Raw genomic sequence first — 23,389 nt, forward strand, 5'->3', positions numbered from 1 at the left:
GGCACCTTTTCCCTTGAAGGAAGGGGAAGCAAAAAAGGCTGGGGCTGAGCACTGAAAAGCAGCAGCAGCAGGGGAGTTCATCTCTTGGCGACAATGCCCTTTCACTGGCCGTCTAAAGAACACCCAAATTAAAAATTTCAATCAACAAAGCACACAGATCGCTGACAAACTGCAGGTCCTGGGAGGTCACCGCCGACCGCCCTAATTTTTTTTTCCTTCTCTCCACAAGTCTGCAAAATGGCAGCTCTCTTTCAGCGCGGCACATCTTTCTGGCAAATCTTAAGAGGTTTTCTTTTATGCCTCTTCTTACCTCAATTAACACTGCTGCTTTCGGCTTCTTCTTCTTTTTTTTATCCACGAAAAAAAAAAAAAAAAAGCAGAGAGGAGGAGAGGAAATTGTGCAAACTGCTAAACCTAAAAAGAACAATTATTGCGTTTAAAAACATTTATCTGTTCATTGAGCTGTGGCTGCTACTTCAGCTTGGTAAAATGTTGGAGATTCTTCAATGCGACCCCCCTCCCTCAATTTCAATGACCTCTGAAATAAAATGACTACAGACAAATATGAGTTTTCATTGATTCAGTAAATAACCACAGTTTAACCATGGCCTGTAAAAGCAGAATTTGTGAATCCAGAGTTTCTTCACTATATTAAGTGCAGACTATTTTGCAGGTGATCTGCAAAGATGACCGGGTTTGAGTTTCTGTGCATGGGGGGTGGGGGTGGGGGGGCCGGACAGAGGTCAATTGGCAACTGAGCGTAGACGTCTATCTACCTACGTCTCAGGCAGGGAGCAAGGTGTAAAACCTTTTCAAGGACCTTAAACAGTAGACGCAGTACATGATGCTGAAGTGTGTCTGATGGAGCTCATGTGGAAAAGTGTGAAAGGACAGAAATGTGGAGGATGGAGAAAATGCAGGAGACTTACCCATTGTTTGTCAATCTGGAATTCAAACAATGATGGGCAGGACACATGGACATGAGGGAGTGGGGGGTGGTGGGGCATGAGACAAAGAAAAGAAAGCAAACAGTCAGCCAGTCAACCTAAAATGTCAGGAACATTAATAGCCTTTTTTTCCACATCTTAATAAAATACTAACAAAAATGTCTGAAGTTTGTCTTTGGTTGTTTTTTCTCCATCATAATTTTGACCTTGAATCAAATACTTCACCCAAAAATCATGTTGCCACACACCAGACTTACATTTTTACCGTGACAACAAAAGTGAGCAATAGTACGAACTGTCCCTCAATATTTTGCAGTCATTGTGCGTCCTCATGTGTCTTCCACAGTTGATTTTTTGAGACATTTTGGAAGCAGCAGTAAGCAGAGAGACTGTAAATCTATTCTCCTTATTTAAAAAAAGAAAAAAAAAAAACCCAGAATGATTCAGTGTTCAATTGAAACTTAACTATTAATCAAAATGTGTGACTGCTGCATTTGACAACACACAGAGAATGCTCAAATTGCCTTCGCCATCAAACATGTCAAACGTGTTATATCATGGACTGTTTATGATTATGCTTATGAAAGTGGGAGAGAGAAACAAGTGGAGGCGACTTTCCTCAAGTGCAAAAGTGAATGAAAGAGAAACTTTTAACATCTTTCAATCAAAAGCTCCTGACAGATGTCTCGAGCTCGGAAAACTAGTCACACGTTTACATTTGTCAGGTCGGATAAACATCTGTCTGTGACTGTCAGGATACTGTAACCTGTGACCCCCTGACTCTGGTCGCCCCCTCGTGATGTCAGTGCAGCTGTGATGGTCTTGAATTAACGAGTGGGAAAAGTGCGAGAAATGGATCCAGCAGTGAGTTCATGTTGAATGCAGTAGCATGAGCTTTGGTAACTGACACTCGCTTGTTGTGTTTTTCCTCCAAGAACAAGATCTTCAGATGACATGTAAAACTCTGTTGACAAGTGGATCATTTATGAACGTATGAGAGATGTGTTAGTGGTTCAGTCCTGCTCTTTAAGAACAAAATCACAGTTTATACGGGTACAGCAGCAGCAGCAGCAGCAGCTGACGGTGGGGATGTTTTGTGAGTAGCGTATTCATCCGTCATTAGATGTTATAGATCATCAGGGACAGTGAAGCGGCGTTCAGTTATTCTGCTTCTTATCAGTGGAACAAACTTCCTGAATACCTGACCTCTGCTCAGACTGTGCGTACATTTAAATCAGGCCTGAAAACAAACTGCTTACTGAGACTTTCACTTAAATTCTCACATAATCATCTTAGTGGAAGACAAGAATGAATTGATAACTTATATTGGCATATCACGCTTTCATTTCTTATAATTCTAATATTAATGTAATGTGTGTTTGTGCCTGTGTAAAGCACTTTGAGTTGCCCTGTGTATGAAGAGTGCCATACAAATAAACGTGTCTTACCTTAAATAATAGTCAGATGGTTTAAGGTTTATTGAATAAGTTATATAATAAGAGTATCTTCAGTTCGATTTGTATCTTTGTTATAGTTACTGTGAAAGAAGGGAAACCAAGCTTTTTCCTGAGATCCACATATTTTTGAAAAAAATTAAGCACTAACACGACACACTAAAACAAACATGATGATGCCCGCTACTGTATAAAAACTCATTTGTCCTGTTGTAAGATTTAATCAGATTGATTTTTTTATCTGATAAGTCTTTGTTTTATTATTACCTACATGTGTTATTATGATACATGGTGGTATAGATGTAAATGAAATGTTTCTATGTCCATGCAGTATGAAAAAGCATAACATATATAATCTTATCTTTATAAAATATTTAACAAATCATTTCAAATGAGGTCCACCTTGAACAAAATATATCAAATGCTGCTTATACTTCAAAGTAATCATTTAATATCAGCACAATAATTCAATTATAAATCACAATTTTTAAATTCCATTTTGAGTTATATATTATATATGTAGGATAATGATGATAATATAATGAAAATTATAATATTACCAAGTATTACATTTCAAGTATAAAATATATATAAAATAAGCCATATAAATTATTAGTGTAAGGAGAAGGCGTGGGACCTGAACATGTATAATTTAGATTAATGATTAATCTAATCCTTTTTTGTATGAGTTTGGTGCACAGCAACCTGTGACCTCCTTCATTTGATGTTTTTCTCTCGCTTTTCATTCTTGCCTGTTTGCCTTTTGCCTCACGTGATAAGAAAAAAACCAAAAAACATGAAATAAAAACTGTAAAATGTCTGTATGCAGATGCTGTTTATGTGCATACACTTGGTCGGGTATAATAGCGTGGGTCTTTCTGCAGGCACTTATTCGATGCGTGTCGGAAAGGAATAAACGGACAGATGGTGTATACGAGCGCCGGTGGCAGCAGCTTGTGGAAACTGGAGAGGAGAGGAAGCTGAAGGTTAAGAGAACAGCAAGCTTAACTCTCTGTCAAGACTGCTGGCGGCCAAGGGTTTTGCTCTCAGCGAAGCCAAGGCTGCTGCCTCACACAGGCATCATGGTCATCCATTTAACAGCTCGAGTTGAGCGTCTGGCTGTTTCAAGTGAACACAAATCCACCTGAACTCCCTGTTTGCTGACTGTTTGGAGGGAAGCAGGCACGTTTTTAGTGGCTGATCTGACAGTCTGACTCGACCTGTGCAGTGTGAAGCCTGGAAGTAAAAGACTCCTGAGGGTATTAGAAGCAGGCAGACTTTCACTCAGGCAGGAAGTCTGGTGAGATATGAATATTAAAAAAACATACATCAATCGTAAGTGAGTTCTGGTCTTCTACATAAAGAGATCAGGGCCTGGTCACACCAGCATTTAAAGAAAAATGGGTTCGTTTAAAGGGATTTATTATTATTATTATTATTGATAATAATAATAATAATAATAATAATAATAATAATACTAATGATAATAACAATAATAATAAACAGAATAATAATAATAACGATAATAATAATAGCTTATAGGTTTTCCCTATTAGGTCACTGGTCCCACCCTTACAGCTGTTGCCTAGCAACAGAGCTACAGCTGGGAGCAGTACGGGTCACAAAAAATGTGTAATGTAACACTTAAATACTTTAACAAAAAAGTTTTACGGTCCCTAAATCTATGAATATAAAAAGGATGCTCTCCAGGCGTACATCGTCACTGCTGCTTTAAAACCATTTGTCTCCGGCGCACAGAGATTCCTGGGATAGGTTTAGCTGGGAATAATCCAAGAGAATAGAAGGAGCCTTTTTATCCGCGGTGAGTTGCGAGTCATGCCACTTCGATGCACATGGTCTTCCAGGTCACCCTGCAAAAGTGGCAGCCCCCCTGAACTGAGACACAGCTAATTAATTGTCAGCTTATTGTCTAGTTGTTTAATCCAGTTTGATAACTTGCTAACTTCCGAATTTGCAAACTAGCAACCAGTTAAGTAGCAAATAGTGTCTATTTTGGTCTCACATCACAGAATACTGTGGAGGGCTAACTCTGGCAGGCAGCATTCCCAGCTAATGAGCATTTTTCAAGTGAGCATGCCAGTGCCACCCACAGTTGCTGGCCAACCGGGCCCATGAGTAGACACTATGACTCTAAGCTGTTTTGTGAGGACATGTAAATGCTGTACCAGCTTCTTGTTTGACCAGACAGTCAGACGACATAAGCCTGACAAGCTGGTGTTTCTAATAAGAGAATCGGTTGTCTTCCACACACCACATGGGACGAAACAACAAAACTGTCGTGTTTGACGCTCATTTTTGTTCTGTCCGTGGAATCTGACCATTGAGAGGGTGACATGTAGTCTGACCCCGGTATGAGATAGACCACGGCACTTTTAGACTGTACCTTGGTGATCTGCTATTGGATGAATAAGAGAGAACGAGTTAAGTGTTTATCATTACAGTGGTAGCTTTCCATTCCTGTAGAGAAAATCTGCATTTTTAGTTTGCGGGGACACGGAAGCTGCCTGCTGCCTATTTTAGTAAGATTACTTTGTGTAGGTTAATCCAAACAAAGGATTTCAAACGCAAAGTTACAATATAACACATTTAAACTCATTAGTGGAGGCAGCAGTGGATGGACAAATCCCGTGGGCTGTGATGTAAAATAGCTGATTTACTCTATGAACATCCGTGCGGGGTGTGAGCATTCTACAAAGAGACACAAACTTTGGTTCCCTGTTAGAAAAGGCTGTCTAACAGTGAGCCAACGCATCGGAAATATTCTTAAGACATCAGAGACTTAGGTTAGAGTGGGTGTAGAGTTTATAAAATGGGCCTTTTGAAAAGAGGCTAAAATCAGTTTTTCCTCCTGTACCCATTGGCAGACATCGAGATCAAGTGTCTTTTGCAATTACGTATTGTTAGGTAGGTTTCATTGTCTGCATCTGGTGACTAAATTAAGTACAAGACAAGGTGAATGGTAGTGGCATAAAACCTAACAAGTGAACCCATGTGATGTGCAGTCACCCAGAGTGACCAGTCATGTAACGTGAGCTCACCTCCTGACCCGTGTCCAGCACGCAGAGTTTGGAGCACTGCTTCTTAGCGTCCATCAGCACGTTGAACATGGTGCAGACTGAAAGTGGCACCCGGAAGTCTGTCGATTTACTCGCTTTCTGCATCTTGGCATCAAACGCAGATTTTGTTCTTGAGGGATAAAACACACCAAAGTGAGATGACTTTGTTACGATGGACACACTACGATTAGGTACAAGAGAGAGTCTGACCTCTTGACACAGGCCTCCATCATATCACTGGCCATCAGTTTTAGTCTCTGCTCCAGATGTTTGGCAAACTCGGGCTCCGGCCAGTGGAGGTCAAGCACGAACATCTGCAGAGCGTCCAGCTTCCAGAACAAATCTTCTGAGGTCGCTGAGCCATTACTGAAGAGAGAATGGTGAGAATTAGCCAGCGGAAAATAAGAAACTCAATATTAACACACAAAATGTAAAAATACAATAAAGTAGTTCCACAAAACTCTTGTATTGTGTGTGAAGGAAGTTTAAAAGGATGTCAACTTCCCAAGGTTTTTGTGACCACACTAATCATTTGAAGTGTTTTAGTGTTTTTAGGTCCAACACTGTTGCAAAGAACAATGGGTTAGGGTTAGCTGATGTCCTTGAAAAGAAATACTTGGCAGATGTTGGCTAACTGAATAAAGTGTTCCTAAATTGATATACAAATGGCATTGGAATTTAGTAAACTGGTTAACTTCTGATTTAACTTAACTGGCTGAAAGGACGTTAGCTAGTTGAGTCTTCTTCATTTTTGGCAGTTGCACGAATTCTGGGTATTCATGAATTAGAGAACCATGTCACTGACCAAACACTACACATCTTTAATAGCTGTCAGAATATGGTTATTTTAAGTATTTTACTGACAGAAGCTTTGGATCCAAGTAATATTTATTTTATTTGCAGCAAACTTAACCCAGAGAATAATAATGTAAATGTGAAAAGTGATGGGCAAACAGGTGGAATTTTTTCACGTTTTTATGTAACATTCACAAACATGCACATTCCCTAGTATCATCCCTCTTCTCATTGGGGTTTTGGGCAACCACTGTTGAGGGAAAAATATCAGTCTTTAGTCCTGGTTCTTCAACAGGTTTTGACAGTTGAGCTGAGGTGTTTTAGTGAGTGAACACGGCTAAAGGCTGAAACAGAGACAGATGGACGTGTCCCCGCCTTCTCCCCTGCGCACAGGTTACACAGCAACACATGGTAGCGCTTTCACCACCGACATCCAAGTGTACAGCGCCCGGCTAGAATGACAGCCATGGGAGGATGTTGGCGGAGGCGGGGGGGGAGGGTTTAAAACAAGCACCACTCACTCACTCACTCACTCACACTTTTCTCACTTCGCCTTTAAAAGACTGTTACCTTAACAAGTGGCGCTCAGGAATAAATGCTTTGGGCTGAGTCCACAGTGCAATTAAACGCTCTGTGGCAATCCCCCTCATGTCTAATTAGTGGTGCTCTTCTCTGAGCGCGCTCCGCCCTGCTCCCCGGGGGAATGGGACGATCCCACTCGCCCGTCTGTGCTTGCTAATGAAGTGCCAGCTTTTTTCTATCTCCCTCTTTTTTTCTTGGATTGAGGAGGGCCAAGTGAAGTGAGGCAGAGGAACAGTGTGGTTTGTGTTGTGGGAAAGGATGGGGGAGTCAGAATGAGGAGCCTTTTTAAGAAACACACCCTCAGTAAGCCTCGTGAGACCCCCAACTCCCCCAACCTGGCCACAAACACTGACAGTTCTGCAGCACAGTCACTCACTCAACAATGAAACACCCAACACATGAAATTAGTGATGTTTATTAAAAATCAAACCTTTGATGTTGCTAATTTTCATTGAGAAATACTTAAGACTTAATATAATTAGTCACAGCTCAGTGTGTCTAAAAATGTTCTATTTTGTTTGACCAACCTTCCATTCAGTTTTACATCACAGTAAACAAATGATCATGTAGGTGAAACAGGAAGCATTTTTGGAACTGTAGCAAGAAATCATGCTAAAACCTCACAGAATGTTTTGTTTACTAGGTTGTTAGTGGCATGTGTTACCAGAAAAAAATGTACATTTTCATTATTATTTACATTTATTGATTTTCAGAAAGTCATCTGAATAATAGAATTATTAGTAACCGTGAATTTATCCCATCCTTTTAACACACAAGTAGTGAACACACACACACGAGGCAGCACTAATTCGCACTCAGGGAGCAAGTGGGTCTTGCCCGGCCTTGCTCATGGGCACCCAGCCCTTGATCTACCCTTCAATTTGAACCAGTGACCCTCTCGTTACAAGCCCAATCCCTTTCCTCTTGGCCACGGGCTGCTCAATACTTGGTTAATTCAAACGGAATTATGTACAATCCTGTGACGGTCTATTTAAACACCTTGACAATGTGGTAATGTGAAACATGATATAGTGGGTGGTAAGTCGGTCCTCATGTTCTACGTGCAACAACACTTTCATGACAGTGAAAAAGCTTCTTAAGAGTACTTGTTATTTAACTTCTTCTACACCATGGAGGTGTAGCATACACCGACACAAAGGCTGCTGTGAAGATTAATCCTTTTGATTTGAGGGAAAAAAAAATTTGTCTTTGATTAGTTCTTAAAGAGCTCAAGTGTAAATTCAAATGTTGTTATTATCAACCACAATGCACACTAGCTTTAAGTAACCTTTACAAGAGCACTCCACGTGAACATTTTCTTGCTTTTGTTCATGGCAAGCAAATACAACCTTGATGTTCTTTAGTTTAACATTTTGTCACGTTTGATAATGGAACATTGTGGAGGTGAGGAGGAGGAGGAAGGGTTAATTTGATAAAGCCTTGTCATGTGAAAAACACAAAACATCTCTCAACTTACAAGATGTTGGGCAGATTAATTCCTTGCAAGCTGCAACACAAAGTTGGGGTAATTAATTATTATCACTCTGACAGTACGACACGCACACCGCACAACACAAAAGGCATCACAGAATCTTGACCAACAAGCTTCTGTGGCGCGATCACGTACAGGCAGCACCACACCGACTAAAACATAAGAGTTTTAGTGGCACGGTGAACGTGGCTCACTCAAACAAGATGACGGCATGCTGGAACTGAACAGCACAATTTCCTGAAAAACTAACAAATACTTTGCATATCTGTTTCAAGAGACAGTTGCATAGGACAGCGGCGACAACAACTCAAAACAGCTTATAATAAAGCAATAAAACAGTTTATAATAAAGGTAGATAGTATGCTGAATCTTCTTCATGCTGTTTTGATTTCATTCCTTCAAATGACAAACATGCCACTACATGGACAAGAACAGGTCTAACGACACTGACGAGGACATACAGCAAACACTGCAGGATAGAGGTCTTTATTCATAATATGAATGGACCCCCCAAAATACAAAAGCCCAGACCTGAACTGATCCAGAAACTGATCCTTTCTGATGAAAGATGACCTGGAAAGATTGTTCAAAGATGAAAGTGTGCCTTCACTGCAGCAGCACAACATGACATGTGTGCAGGTATACATATCAACATCCTACACAGTGCACACCTGCAAGCCAGATTGCATCCTGCCCTGTTCACATGTGAATATAAGTGTGCTAACACTGGAATATTAATGAAGCTGAACAAGGTTGCAGCTCAATTACAGGTAAAAGGAAGACTTGCTTCAGGCTTGGTACATCCACCATAAAATGAAGAGGTACTTCATATAGAAGTCTCTGTTTATGTATAACAAAAACACATGCCAGCTATACTCTGGTTTAAAACTAGGGCGGATAAGAGAATCCAGGTCTATAGTTCTGGAGTCTGATCAGGTCTGGTCTTTTTCTTGTTGACGGGCGTCCGTGGTGGATTTGAATAAAATAGTTTTGGGACTGCCCTTTGCTACAAATACTCAGACCAACTATGCAAAAGACCTCTTGTCCCGACCAAAGCAGCGGCTCTGAGGTGTTTGAACCCCCCCGTCTTACATACGTGTTCTCACACAGCGGTCCCATCCAGGCAGGTGCTGAAAAACTGGGCATTTGTGGCAGCGTCAGTGGAAGACTGGGGACTTTTGGGAGAGGAACGCTTGCTAGATTGTTTGTTAGCGACCTGTCAGTGGTGGAGGTCGATTAATGGCAAAGAAGAAAAATGTTAAAAGAATAAAAGACAATGAGAAATACTGACAGTAAAAGTAATGACATACAAATGTAGCCACTTGTTTTACCTGCAGTTATGAATGAATGACTAAACAGCCAGCACCAATAATGTTCACAGAAATCAATGCATTTGTTACATTTTCTTTCACTTGGTGTGCGGTTTGTAAAAGAGCGTATTCCAGTACATTGTTACACACCGACTGACTGTGGGTGTCCTTGGTGTGCATATTGTACATTCACCTCTTGTGTCCCTTTGTTCCGGTGTTCTCCTGTGCAGCATTATTTTTGTCTCTATTACATTTGTGGAGCAGCCACTCTCACACCTCCACACTGCTGATAGAAAATAAAAGCTAAAAGTGACATTACAAAGATGGTGCCTACACTCAGGTCACCAATGAAACTGACCACGGAAACTAAATAATCCATCATTTACTGGACTAGATTGTTTGAAAGATCTTACATAAGAAATGCCAGACAAGATAATCCAAGAATAAAATAACAATATCATTATTTCCACATCTATAGTATTTCTGTGATGTGAGAAAAACAACGTAGTCCACATAGTCCAAGACCAGAACGCAGACCAGACCTGACACTGGTACGGTGCCTGTGCTGAGATCACTCAGCACAGGCTAAAACATGTTTACACTTACAAATGATTCTCCAACCAGGTCAGCAGGAGATAATGTGAAGGAATCTCCATATCAGTTACTAAATTTCCATACTGTCTCTTGTTTTTTTGCAACGGTGCCAGACAATGTAAGCGTTACAGCCATGTAAGACATACACAGTATATGGCAGCTGAGGAAAAAAAACAACACACCCACACACCAAAGACAAGATACATAGAAGATTTAAAAATAAGCGAATAATAATAATAATACTACAAAAAAACATCACTTCTTGTTTACACAAACAATCTCTCAAGTAAAGTAGATTATAAGTAGAAGTAAATTATAATGTCAGCTTCTATAGAAACCTGGGAAATTTGACTTCACCCAAATAAAGTAAAGGCAAATCTGTTTCCTTAGTGTTGTGTTTGAATGCACATTTGAAAATATGTGAATGATGACATCGTCACTATTATCACATGGTCTGAAGAGAGTGACACGGCGAGGAAAAGGGATGGTGGACTCTTACTTGACAGACTGCCAGGTTTCCTGCTCAAAACCACGGTGGATGGACTGTGCGATGGACGACTCCATCAGGTCGATGTAGCGCACCACTAGGGGGACGAACAGGTCCTGCAGGTGTTTATGGAACGTTCCATTACAAAGGTGAGCTGTGGGGGAGGAGCCGAAAGAAAGACAGGGGGAGAACATTTAGTTACTTCAGAACTAATCAGAACTAATCTATGGATTATTAATATTATTCAGAAGTGGCGGTTTGATCCTCTTCATAAAACCTGTGAGTTTTGTGAGACAAACTTGAATCGCGTCAGTAAAAAAACACTGTATTTTTGAATTTGAGGTTTTAAAATAGTGTTCTACAACAATGTTTACTTGGAAAAAACGAAAACACATTCAGTTGCTTGTGTTGAGGGTTTCACAGGATATCAGGACTTTGTTTATACTACAAATGTACGCTGTTTGGAGACTTTGTTTCCTGTGGCCGAGTCTCAGTTGGTGCCCACGTTAATGGCTGACACAACACAAGAGGTGAGTGTGATAGCTGCAAAATAACTCAATGTGGCCAAACTATAGTGTGGACACTCGTGTCATACGAGGACAAGTCTGGCAGTTTGAAATTCTCTTACTGAGAGCGTGATGAAAATATTAATACCACATAAACAGCCAACGCCAGGAGCCAGTTAGCTTAGCATAACACCTACACTGGAAACAAAACAGCGAGCCTGGCTAGGACCACTTCTTGGCCAAGAGCAGTAACTTCCTCAAGTCTTGTCACCATCTGTCATCAGAGAATCCCATAATGGCTCTTGAAAAACACTATGTCAGTGTGTTAATTAGGGAGGTGTAGAGGTGCTTGAAAGTGGAGTCTGGACAGAACTTTGGACAGAACCAGTAGGAAGCTACACGCACACAGAAGAAAGTCTAGTTCTCGGAATGTTGAAATGTGACTTCTATGATAAACATGCAGTGTTTTTAATATGAAAAAAAAATACTGGAAATAGTTTAGCTTATGGTTTACACAGTCAGCCCGGGGTTTAGTATTTCAGCGAGTACCATCTTGTTTTTTTGAAACCAGAAATAATTATATTTGGAAGAGAAGGGAGTTGGGCGGAGCTCATCAACTGCACAAGAGGCGACGGTAGCTCAGTGGTAAAGCAGGGCAACACGAAGGTTGTGGGTTTGATTCCCGGCACCGCGAGTCTGATGTATCCTTGGGCACTTAACCCCACATTGCTCCGTGTGAGTGAATGGGTGTGAATGGGTGAATGGCAAAACTGTAGTGTAAAGTAGCTTTGAGTGGTCATTAAGACTAGAAAAGCGATATATAAATACATTTACATCAACCTACACCTGGAATCACGCACCTATTGGATGGTATTAACTGTGAATCACAAAGTCTTCTTGCCCCAATAATTTATCTTCTATTACACGCTAAGGTCAGCTGACGGCAAACAATGACAGTGGTCATCAATATGATGAAGACACTAGTTCAGCTGGAGCCTATCATACTGACCTCTCTCATGGACAGGACGGCTTTATGATTCATGCTGACTTAAAGTCGTAGACAGAGCGGTGTCTCACACTCTCACACTCACACACACACACACACTGTGGATGTTTTTTTTCCAGCTGCCCACAGACTGACCATCAGGGCAACGTGTCCATCATGCTATACTGAAGAAGACCAGAAACTAGTATTTCAGTTCAATTCAATTTTGTTTGTATGGTGCAAATTCTTAACAAACATTATCTCAAGGTGCTTTATAAACTAAGGTCAAGACCTTACAATTACAAATGGAGAGACTCACCAGTTCATACAACGAGCAAGCACTTGGTGACAGTGGAGAGAAAAAAAACCTCCCTTTTAACAGGAATAAATCTCTGATAGTAAGACTCAAAAATGTCCGGCCTCGACAGGTTGGGGTAGGAGAGTGGAGAGAGGGGGAGAGAGAGAGAGAGGAGGGGTCAGTGGGAGGTCAGGGGAAATGAAAAAAGAGGAGACCATAAAATCTGCAGAACTGATATTAAAATCAAGAGAAGTAGGCTCACATCCTGCTTGTTATTCATAAAGGTGAATACACACATACATGTATGGATGCATGTGTACATATATACACATATGTCACAGATTCAATCAAACCTGACAATTATCACCAGAGATAGACTTTGTACCAGATTGCATGTACAGCATCTCCCTCCTCATGTCTGCCCACCAACACTTCCCCTTATAGTTTTGATAAAGACTGTCAGACAAACAGGCAAATCCTCAGTGACAGTAACAGTCCAAAGTACTGAGAGACAAATAAATAGTGTGCGTTGGTGAGAAGCGAGCAGGGTGGTCTCTCAGGACTTCATTAGTTTTAATTCCTCCCGCTCCACTCTGTCATGATTAACACTAGCCTTTTTAGCTCTCTGGAGAGCAAAGCCCATCTCCCTCGCAACCGCTCGCCTTCACATGCTGACAATCAAGTGAGCATTTAAAATAATCCACAGGAAAAACTGACATATAATACACTTACTAAAGGAAATGGGTAATATCATATCATCACCTGAGATCAGGGAACCCGATGTTTTTGTTGATTTGTATAAATGGATAAAAAAAAGAGGAGGAAATGATTGAATCACTGTGGTTATCCTCCAAACACTTTTTTTTTTTTTTTTTAGTTTTTGTCACCGAAGTATCAGTTTGGATTAAAATCACTTTCCTCTCACTTTAGATGTAATTAACAAAGAGGGAAGACCTCATTTGTGTAAATCGTCAAAACGAAGATCTTCTTTGTTCTGTGTTTCGATTCTGTCAAATGCCTCATTACACTCCAATTCAAGTCGGCTAATGTTGTGACACTTGGAATAATCACAGCATTAACAGAGGATGGTAATTAGAAAAAAAATGATAAAAGATACGAGCCACAGAAACAAAGATTTGTGGCTTCTTCACATAATGAAACAGGGTTTTTTGTTTCCAACACTGCCCTTGGGCTGTCATTCTGTCTGCCTGCCTGTCTGTTACTGTATTCGAGGTACTTTGGCATCAGCCATGTTAAATAACGCCTTGCGTCTCGCCAAATCTCTGCTGGCGCCAAGACAAAGCCTCGTCGCTGACAGAGGGCTTGAAGCGAGGAAGCAATGAGCTGAGATTATTTTCCATCAGTCAAATGAAATCTTCACACAGGAAGATGTAGTTTCGTCAGGCAACAAAATACGACAACAATACGAAATAAATCTGTGCAGCGTTGATATCTGTCACACGCGGATACTACATCTTCACTATAGCTTTTTATCACCGCACAACATTAGGACCTTGAGACACAGAAAAGCACCAAACAAACCCTCCTTTCTTCCTTGCTTGGTAGGTGCGAGTGATTCATTCAATCACAAAGCACTTAAAAAATAATTGACATGAAAAATACAAGGATTAATCAAAGTGATGAGTCACAGATGGCCATAAATCCTTCTACCAGGTTTGGTAACAAACAAAAACAAACAACTGACAAAGTAACTCTGCAGAAGTGAAACACATTTCTGTGCGGACAAACACACACAAAAACTGTGTTTGCAATTAACTGCTGAAGAACTTAGTTTCCCGTTGGCCGAAAAAATAAATAAAAAAATAAGAGCAGGGTGAAGATGCGGAGGTGAAACAGAGGGATGCTACCTGTTGACAGGTACACCGGCGGAGCTGGAGACAAACTATGGGCAGTCCATGGCGTCCCTGCCGTAGCGGTTTTCTCCACTCCTCGTGTTAATTACCTTTCTGCCTGAGCGCGCAAGGTGCCGTTAACCTTCTCTCTTAACAAGCCTTGTTTTCTCTGGCGATACCAGTCTTAATTAGAGCTCGTAGCAACGTGACCATGTGCCATGTCATACAAGGCAAGATCACCAAAAAAACAACAGTTTTTTAAAAAAAGGAATAAAAACAAGTAGAGAGGAGGTAAACGAGTGAATTGTCACACAGACTGAAACAGGTTTAAAAGCAGGAGAGTTGATACATCGGTTTTATCACTCAAATAAAGCTATGGCACTGCTCGAACCACGCGTACTATATTCCTCATTTTAATTCATATACTGTGCGTAAATGTGAACTCACAGTCAGTTCGCAGGAAGTTGTTGAGAAGCTGAAAAAGTGGGAAACTGTCCCATGAGTCGACAGGCTGGACCTGAAGCGCAGCATCCATGTTGGCTCTGTACAGTGACAGAAACATTTCGGCGTGTTCGGCCATCAGCTCCGGCCACCACAAGAAAGCCTGAGAGGGGAAGATGACAGAGAACAGAAGAACAAATTGAAAAGCTGTCAGGAAGTTTTGTTGCTCTGACAATTATTATATACATATATAAATATATACATACATATACATACATATACATGCAAGCAAAAATGAAGCATCAATAAGTCATCTCACAAAAACATGCCATTTTCAAAAACACGTTGTTGAATGTCTTCTCGTGGCTGTGGGACTATGACTCCTATGTGGCTCTAAATGATAAATTAGGCAATTTTTATTTTATTTTTATTTATTTATTCACTGAGAAATACAGCTTCCACCCTAAATTGCACGTTTGTTATCGTAATTTTTTTCTCCAGGTCAGGGAGAAATGACACCAGAGTCAATTCAGAAATACCTTTGTGATTGTGAAGTTGTGGTCTGAGGCCTGAACTTTGGTTTTATTAAATTGATTTGTGATATCAGAGGGAATGGTGCTGCCTTACTCTTCTCTTCCCCTCCCCTATCCCACACACATATACACATCTGCTAACATGTGTTTCTACAGTACATTGGTAAGTTACGTGTTGTATATCTGTCTTTCAACGGAATGTTATTTGTCATTCATTCATTAGGGCTGCATGGCGAAGGAAACAGCAGCGGCTGTGATTGGAACGTAGTCAGGGAGCTGTTCAGGGAACACTTGCTTTCCGAGCACATATTTTGACATCGCGATTAAAATATGATTGTAAAGAACCAGGTTTATTTTAAACAGTAGAATATACTTTTTGCATTGTGTACTTCTTCCACTTACCTGCTTAGAAGGGTTAAAATATAAAAACACTTTTTAAAAGACACCTTACATTAGTGTGAACCCGCTGTGTTTTTAGTATATCACAAAGGTCTTACTGACCCCTGATCTATTGCACAAATCAAAATAAATAGGAGTCAATGCAATGTTTTCATTTAATGTTGCAGAGCAGCTCATTGACTCTCCCCATGACAAGGAAAGTGTGTGCTGAGTAATTTAGATGAAGAGGTGCTGATGTGAAAGTACCTGCTGATTCACTCTTGGTTGATATCTTCAGTCTAAAGAGCATTCAGCCTGTGCTGCTCTTCAGTAGACAGAGGTCAGCCTGCTCAGGTGACCACTGCTATTCATGACTAAAGGACCTCTGAGAGAAAAGTGCAACCAGCGTTGAAACCCACTGATGCACTCAGGTCGATGTTTGTGTACAACGCAGGCAGAGATGCAAGAGGGGAATAAAAATTCCTACTCAAGGCCTCGCAGGAACGACTCGTCGGTCCATTCAAACATGCCTTTTCGATTTCTTGTTTCTGACAAACAAATGTCAATAAACCATCTCCTTCCATTTTAATAACCGCTGTCGGTACAGAAAGGTCAGTCAAATCAGTCCATTACCAAAACAAAAATGAAAGATAAAAGATACAAACAGCAGCAGAGGAAGCGACGAGGAGAGATAATGACAAACAGCAGATGTGTTTGGAAGTTGGAAGAGGGTAGGGAGTATTGACAAAACAATCAAATGAAACAAAAAGAAATAGAGAAGCATCAGAGGAATGATGCATACCCTGTGCATGCTGTTGACAAAATAAGTTATTTTTCCATTCTGTATAAGCTTTAGTTCAAGTCTATCGGCCAATTAGATGAAGATGATGAAGAAAATACACGCAAGGGCAAGAATGATAAAAGACAAGAAAATTAAATGGGAAAGAGAAGGAAATAAATATTGTATACACCCAAGAATAAGTGAAGGAGAAACAAAAGAAAGGGGAAAAAAGCAAGTAAGGAAAAAAACATAAAAGTAAGGAATAATCTTGTTAAAAAAGAGGAAATAATCAGGAAAAGAAAAAAAAACAAAGCAGGGAAGACGTGAAAGGACCGTTGAAGACAGAAAAAATGAAAATACAATTAAAATGTGTTTTTTTGTGTCAGCATGTTCGGGGGCTGATGTACTGATTGTACCACCAAGGACATCTGTTCTTCTGCATCCTCCCCTAAAGAAATTACCTGTCACAAAATGTGACAAATTCAACAATTCCCACACTAAGAAGCGAGTGTGTCGTAGTGGGGAAAAGTTGTTGAGCGGAGATAACAAAAGGGAATTTTCAAAGCCAAGAGTATTTGGAGCAGTTACCTCCAGAGCACTGGAGAGGTGATCAGTCTGTAATCTGGTTCATCTCAAGTGTTGGACGGGGACATGGGGCTGACAATCAGCCAAGCTCCACAGTAAACTGAGAGAGACAATAACTTCTTTATCTTGCATCCATGATATTCATGTTTAAAACACACTGCAGCAGCGTTGTGAAGCTCACATGTTCATTTTCATGTGAACATTCTTACCACAGTGACTGCAGACCAAAATAGGTCATATTTAACGCCGGCACAAAGTGGCACCAAACACAACACGAGTGTGACACAGCTGTCATGCTCCTGTCCAGCACACAAATATCCACTTCCACTGGTCTGAGCACCTATGGTCGTGTTGGTCAACAACAGGCATGTTCAAAGTCCGGCCCGTGGGCCAATCACAGCCCTCGATCAGACTTTGTACGGCCCAAAAAATCTAAACCCAACATTTTTGTTGAACTTTTAGTTCAAGATTTAAACACTTTCTATATACACAAAATCACCATTACGCACACAGTCCAAAAACATGCAATATGGGGATTGGGTAAATCGGAGAGTATAAATTGACTGTGAGTGTGAGACTGGATGTTTGTTTGTCTCTATCTCCCCATGTCAGCTGAGATTGGCACATTTCCCTGACACCGTTAAAATATTATATGAGAATCTGACACGTGGAGCTACCAAGGACCAAAGACATTTTATTTTGTCTGGGACAGCCCAAAATCCTAAACCATATAGCCACCAATACGATATAAGTGTGTCTAAGTGCAAGTGAAAAACAATTTACACACAAAAAACTTCCAAGAGACGGAGTCACGTAAAAATCTCTAGGATCTAAAGGATCTCGACCGGCATATACACATATTTCTGCTCAAATGGTTTTTTTCTTCCATTTCTTCTTCGCCTTCATTATTTACTCCTGCAGTGAACTTAGGCTCGAACAGCAAGCATGAAAATAATTAGACCAAACTGCAATTAATAAGAGCAGAGGGGTTATTTACACCATATTCAGGCTGGAGACAATGTGTTGATGTGTAGCGTCACAGAGGCCTCCCTTTTATCACTTATTTGTTTTGTTTTTTTCCACAGCCGAGTCTAATAACGCTCAGTATTAAGTCTGCAAAGCACAATATACAAACAGTGCGCTCTTTATTAATATTTCTTGTATCTATTGGAGTAAGACCTTCACAGAACACAATCTTGCTCCTTGCGCCACAAAACTCCACTATAATGCTTTTTTTCTGAACAATGTGGAGGACGCCTGATGATCAATTTACCACAAAAAACACATTCATTCACACACGACAGCAGCCACTGAAATATGTTTGGCAACTCTATTTTTGAGGGTACTGAAAGGGTTAAGTCCATACAATCAGGCAATGATTCACATTAAATCAATCGATAACAGAGCACAATGGCATCACCAGAGAGACTACACAAGTGACCTCATACTCACACACTGCGATAAATGTGTCGCAAGTGATTTCATATTACTGAATAAGTGTGCATCACGCTACAAAGTACGTTTATTTTTTGTAAAATTTGCATTGCAAAATGCTGATCACTCGCGAGCGCAGGATTTCAGCAGGGCTGTCGCTAAATACAACAGACTCCCCTGTTAAATATTGAGATTTTAGACATTCCTGAGCTAAATGTTGGAGATGAACCCACATTTCCAGGATTTTTAAGTCTGTTTAACTGAGCTACACTTTGGCATTGTTCGGCTTGATTCTCGTGTCGGACATCGTGCTCGTGCCTCTTCCCGTGATGGCACAACACGTGACCAATTAGTGGACGGCAGTCTGACGACGTCACGTATAGTATCAGTTCAGCACGCTTGGAACCTCGCCAGAGCAGTTACTAAAAAATGACCAGGTACCAGGTACTATTGCTAATGGAAAAGCAAAAAAAAAGGTGCCACATCACGCCGTGCCAGTTCCATGTAGTGGAAAAGCACCTCTGCAGTTGGGCAAAAGAAAAGAAGTATATATTGGTATTGATTATTGGCAAAAGGTCCAATGTCGTGCATCACTATCAGACACCTTGTCAAACAGTGAACACTGAATCTAGTATCCGAGTAGTGTACCACATTTATCGCAGTGGCCAGAGCTAACATTAGCGGCACACTTGCAGCCAGCACCAAAGAGGGTAAGAAACTGCATAAGTGAGTGTAATATTTGAAAGTTATCTTTCCTTAAATATGCCCATAGGAAAAGTACTAAAAATATATATACTGTATTGTTGGATAGTGATAACAAATACCAGGTACTATGCAGAACTGTGTACCTAACATCAGCAGTGATGTGAGGTCTTGGTATATTGGATTTACACAACAAAAGCACAACGAGCAGAGGATGAAACGTTCACACAGAAAACTTACCTCTCTTCCCTTTCCATGGTGGAATAATAAAAAAAACAAAAAAAAAACAAGAAGAAAGAGTCAGGTGAATAATTTCACATTGAAAATGATTTTGTTTTTAAAATTTAGTTTGTGATTTTTCCCCCGTACTCTTACATTAAGATAAATGTGCACCACGATGTCTTTCAACATAACTCCATTCAAAAAAGAGCTTTGATCTTTCTAATCTAATCCTAATTTATATCCACATTGTGGAGAGATTGATGCGACGGGTGAAACAGGTGAAGGTGGATATTTTTTATTGATGGATATTTACAGTCCCTGTACAGTTTAGAAGTCAATTTTAAAATCCTCCTTTTCACGTACAAAGCACTTTAAGAACTGGATTTACCTTATTATCTCGAGATATCACTTTGGTCCTGAAATGCAGGCTTAATAGGACTTTAATAAATGTCCTTAACTGTGTTTTCTCTCCCTAGTTTATGACTTTCCTTCCTGTCCTCTCTCTCTGCCCTCATCTTGCGAATGACCCCTGGGCTGCAGGATCCAGAGATTTTTCTTCAACAATCTCTGCTGCTGCTTGTATAAATGACACTGTAGTTCTATAAACATGTCATAACTGATTCATAACTGATTCACAACTGTTATAATATCTGCTCCTGGTCCCGCTCTTATGTCTCTACCTTGCCTTCGTCTGTCCTTTCACCCCAACCGGTCGAGGCAGATGACTGTAAGGAGGGGGAGTTTTGTTTTGTTTGTCCAGCCACACAAAAAACATGGAAGACACATACTCAGATCACTCCCAACTGTTGCAGCCTGAGCTGCCGTGGCTTACAGTTAAAAGTCTAAGGAGGTGCACATCAGATCAAGTAATCAATAATAAATTGTGCTGTAGTCAATTCAAAACTACTTTATTTGTGCACCAACTGGACAATTTAAGGGAAATCAGGTCTGTAAACAAACAGCAGAGGTTTGAAGCACAACTGCTGGAATGATGAAGGAATGACTTAAGAAAAACAGGTGTCAATGCAGGATTTTTATCCTATATTTATCTTATCTTATCTAAGAAGTTTAGTCAGTGTTGTACTGTACTTAAGTATAACATTCACGTATCTGTACTTTACTTTGTTATTTGTATTTCTAGCTACTTTTACTACACTACATTACCTCATTACTACCAAATAAAATCAGAAGAAGAAGAGTTGATAATGGTCTGTATTTAAATAGAGCTTTTCTAGTCCTGATGAGCTGCTTTAGACTACAGTTTTGCTATTCACTTATTCACAAGTACATTTTAAATCAGAAAATGACTTTTGATACCTAAGTACAGTAAATGTCATATACTTTAAGACTTTTACTTAAGTAATATTATAAAAAGTGACTTCAACTTCTACCAAAGTCTTTTTTCTGGTAAGATACTTTTACTCAAGTATCCCTTTAAGTACTTTATAAAAGACTGAGTTTAGTAAGGGGCAGGGAGCAGAAGCACCATTTCATTTTAAATTAATTAAACTGCATCAGACACAAAAAGCATTTTTGTACATGGCTTGAAAAGTGTATGTTTTTTTTCAGTCTTAAATTGAAAAAAAAAACCGAATGTGTTCATGAGCTGCTTGAAAAAACATTTTCATAATGACGGATGAAAAAAAACAACAACTACCAGAAACACAGCTAGCATGTGACTGGTGCCGAAAGTGAGCGAGTAAACAATTATGATTAATCTCTAAATTTATGCTTCGACAGCTTATAGCGGTGCTCTGACAAAAAAAAGAAAAGAAGAAGCTTCTAATTTGTAGTTAACATGACATCTGAAGCTCGGAGCAGAGTTCCACCAGTCGCTATGGCAGCGGCAGAGCACAGCGTGTTATTAATAGCTCAGAAACAGATGCCTGAATGCCACACTGTCACTTAGGGCCAGTCAAACCGCCACGCATCAACACCTATGATTGATCAGTTTTACACTGTGGCGTGGAACCACTGCGTGCATATGGGCCGTGGGCGTTGTTTTCATCGTGCTTCCCACCGCAGCCATTAATGCGCCACCGCCACTTGCCTTGTTATCTGCCACTTTATAGCATGAGCACTGCCAACGGAGGCAAAAGAAAGAAAATGGACAGTGCCGCGAAAAAGTGATCAAGAATGTTAATGAAATGATCAGGTGACTCGTGGCGTCTGTCAGGCGAAAACAAAAGTGACAACAGAGGCAAGATTAAGAGGGAAAAAAAGAATTTCAGAGTAAAATTATTAGTGCCAATGAAATGAAAGTCTCCGTTTGAATATATTAGTATGGGAGGTTGATGAATAAAACACACTGGAATTAAACCTCTTGCTAAAGAAAACATTAATGTGTGGAGCAGTTACAATGCTGACTTAAATCTAGTTAGTCTGCTGTAATGAATGCGATGAACATGGACAGCTGGTGTTACATTTTTGTATTTCCGAAACCCTTTGGAGAATCAGTGATTCATATGTTCATCAAAAAACAAATACTTGGAATAACCACATTCTTTATTCCCACAGGTTACAACTTGTATAGTTTATTGGAATGACGGCAGTCACAACTACAGTACGTGGAAAATAATTGGAAATAATTGGAAACCATTTTTTGTGAAATTGTTAACATTATGTCACTTGTTATGCATGTTAATCCTTAAGGTTGAATTTGCACACAGTCTCTCAGTGTGGAACTTTCAGGGTTTGCGTTGAAAATACTAAGTCCTGAGGACGTGGAACAAACGGCAAGATGAAAAAACAACAAAATACCTCAGAGTGATGCTCATCATTTTGCTGCAGGACTTCAATGCAGAGCTCCCCCAGTCTCATCATGTCCTCCAGTCTTTTCTCTGGAGCTGCCTGAGCATCCACTGAAGGTTCAGATGCAGGATGGAATTGAACACACTGATGGTTAGTTTTTTACACATTGTACAGTGAAGTTGGCTGATGATATCACTGCTCCTCAGAGGATGGGCCATTAAGATGTTTTTAAGTTGCTATTGGTGAGATTTGTGTGACACGTACTGTAGCTCTATGTTCTGACAGCGATAGCAACAGTAAATAGTGAGTGGGACATTAATGATGTAAAATCAGCCAAGGAGGATGGAAATGAGAACTAGAATAACATTTTTCTTTCTTACAATAGACTTCTCTCACCCTTGATCTGGGCATATTCAATCAGCTGACTGTAGTTGATCCGAGCTGCATTTTCCAGGCACCTCTGCACGAGTTTCTTCATTTCCTCTGGAGGGACTGGTGTGGTGATGTCCTTCATCAAAACCTGCAACGATGAGCACAGCTCAATTCTAAAACTGTGTATAGGTGCGGCTGAAAACGTCACAGAAATATTCTCATTGATAAAACCTTATACGCGCACACATGTCCTACGCCTACGTCTCCCTCTATAAATCACAATCAACCCGCAATTCAGCGCAGCATTTGTGAGCTTCAGGTAACAGCCATACTTGACAGTGAATAGTCAGATAAATTGATCGGAAGTGACTGGAAAGTCACGGCAAACGCTAAGAGAAGAGAAAAGAAGAGGAAGTTCACTAAATCGAGGCACTTGTCCCTGTAAGCGTATGCGTGCAAAAAAAAAGTTGTATTTGTTGGACAGTGTTGTCATCACTGCTGTGAATGTCGAATGCTCCTCTGTGCACTGTGGGCTGGCAGAAAAAAGAGTGAGTAGGCACTGTTGGAGTGGGTTTTCACTGTCGTCTGCAAGGTTAGTGAATGATTAGCAGGGTTAGACACTGTAAGAGGGGTTATGAAATTGGATTTGTACATTCGTACAGTTATCGTCACATCTAGAAGCTCTTTCTGTGCGTGCTTCTCTCCAACGCTGGCTCCAGTGTGGAGATCCAACAGGACAGCGCAATTCCAGAAGTTGGAATGAAATGAAGCTCAAAATGTCAAAATATAAGAAGACAACAAGACATTTAT

At 40.3% G+C, this 23,389-nt stretch overlaps 1 protein-coding gene across 1 annotated transcript in view; it reads right to left on the bottom strand.

Moving 5' to 3' along the window:
• Window positions 1-23,389, bottom strand: part of cadps2 (Ca++-dependent secretion activator 2) — a 133,961-nt gene that overhangs the window by 19,602 nt on the left and 90,970 nt on the right. Inside the window, exons 16-25 of the mRNA XM_044036339.1 lie at window positions 22,604-22,727; window positions 22,217-22,317; window positions 19,475-19,483; window positions 14,828-14,984; window positions 10,751-10,892; window positions 9,444-9,563; window positions 8,333-8,362; window positions 5,689-5,844; window positions 5,461-5,608; window positions 930-944 (exon numbers count right to left, since the gene is read on the bottom strand). Of these exons, the coding sequence (XP_043892274.1) occupies window positions 930-944; window positions 5,461-5,608; window positions 5,689-5,844; window positions 8,333-8,362; window positions 9,444-9,563; window positions 10,751-10,892; window positions 14,828-14,984; window positions 19,475-19,483; window positions 22,217-22,317; window positions 22,604-22,727 (1,002 nt within the window). The remainder of the gene's footprint in view (window positions 1-929; window positions 945-5,460; window positions 5,609-5,688; window positions 5,845-8,332; window positions 8,363-9,443; window positions 9,564-10,750; window positions 10,893-14,827; window positions 14,985-19,474; window positions 19,484-22,216; window positions 22,318-22,603; window positions 22,728-23,389) is intronic.

This window comes from Solea senegalensis, linkage group LG10 (assembly GCF_019176455.1).
Source record: "Solea senegalensis isolate Sse05_10M linkage group LG10, IFAPA_SoseM_1, whole genome shotgun sequence".
NCBI classification, from domain to species: Eukaryota; Metazoa; Chordata; class Actinopteri; order Pleuronectiformes; family Soleidae; genus Solea; species Solea senegalensis.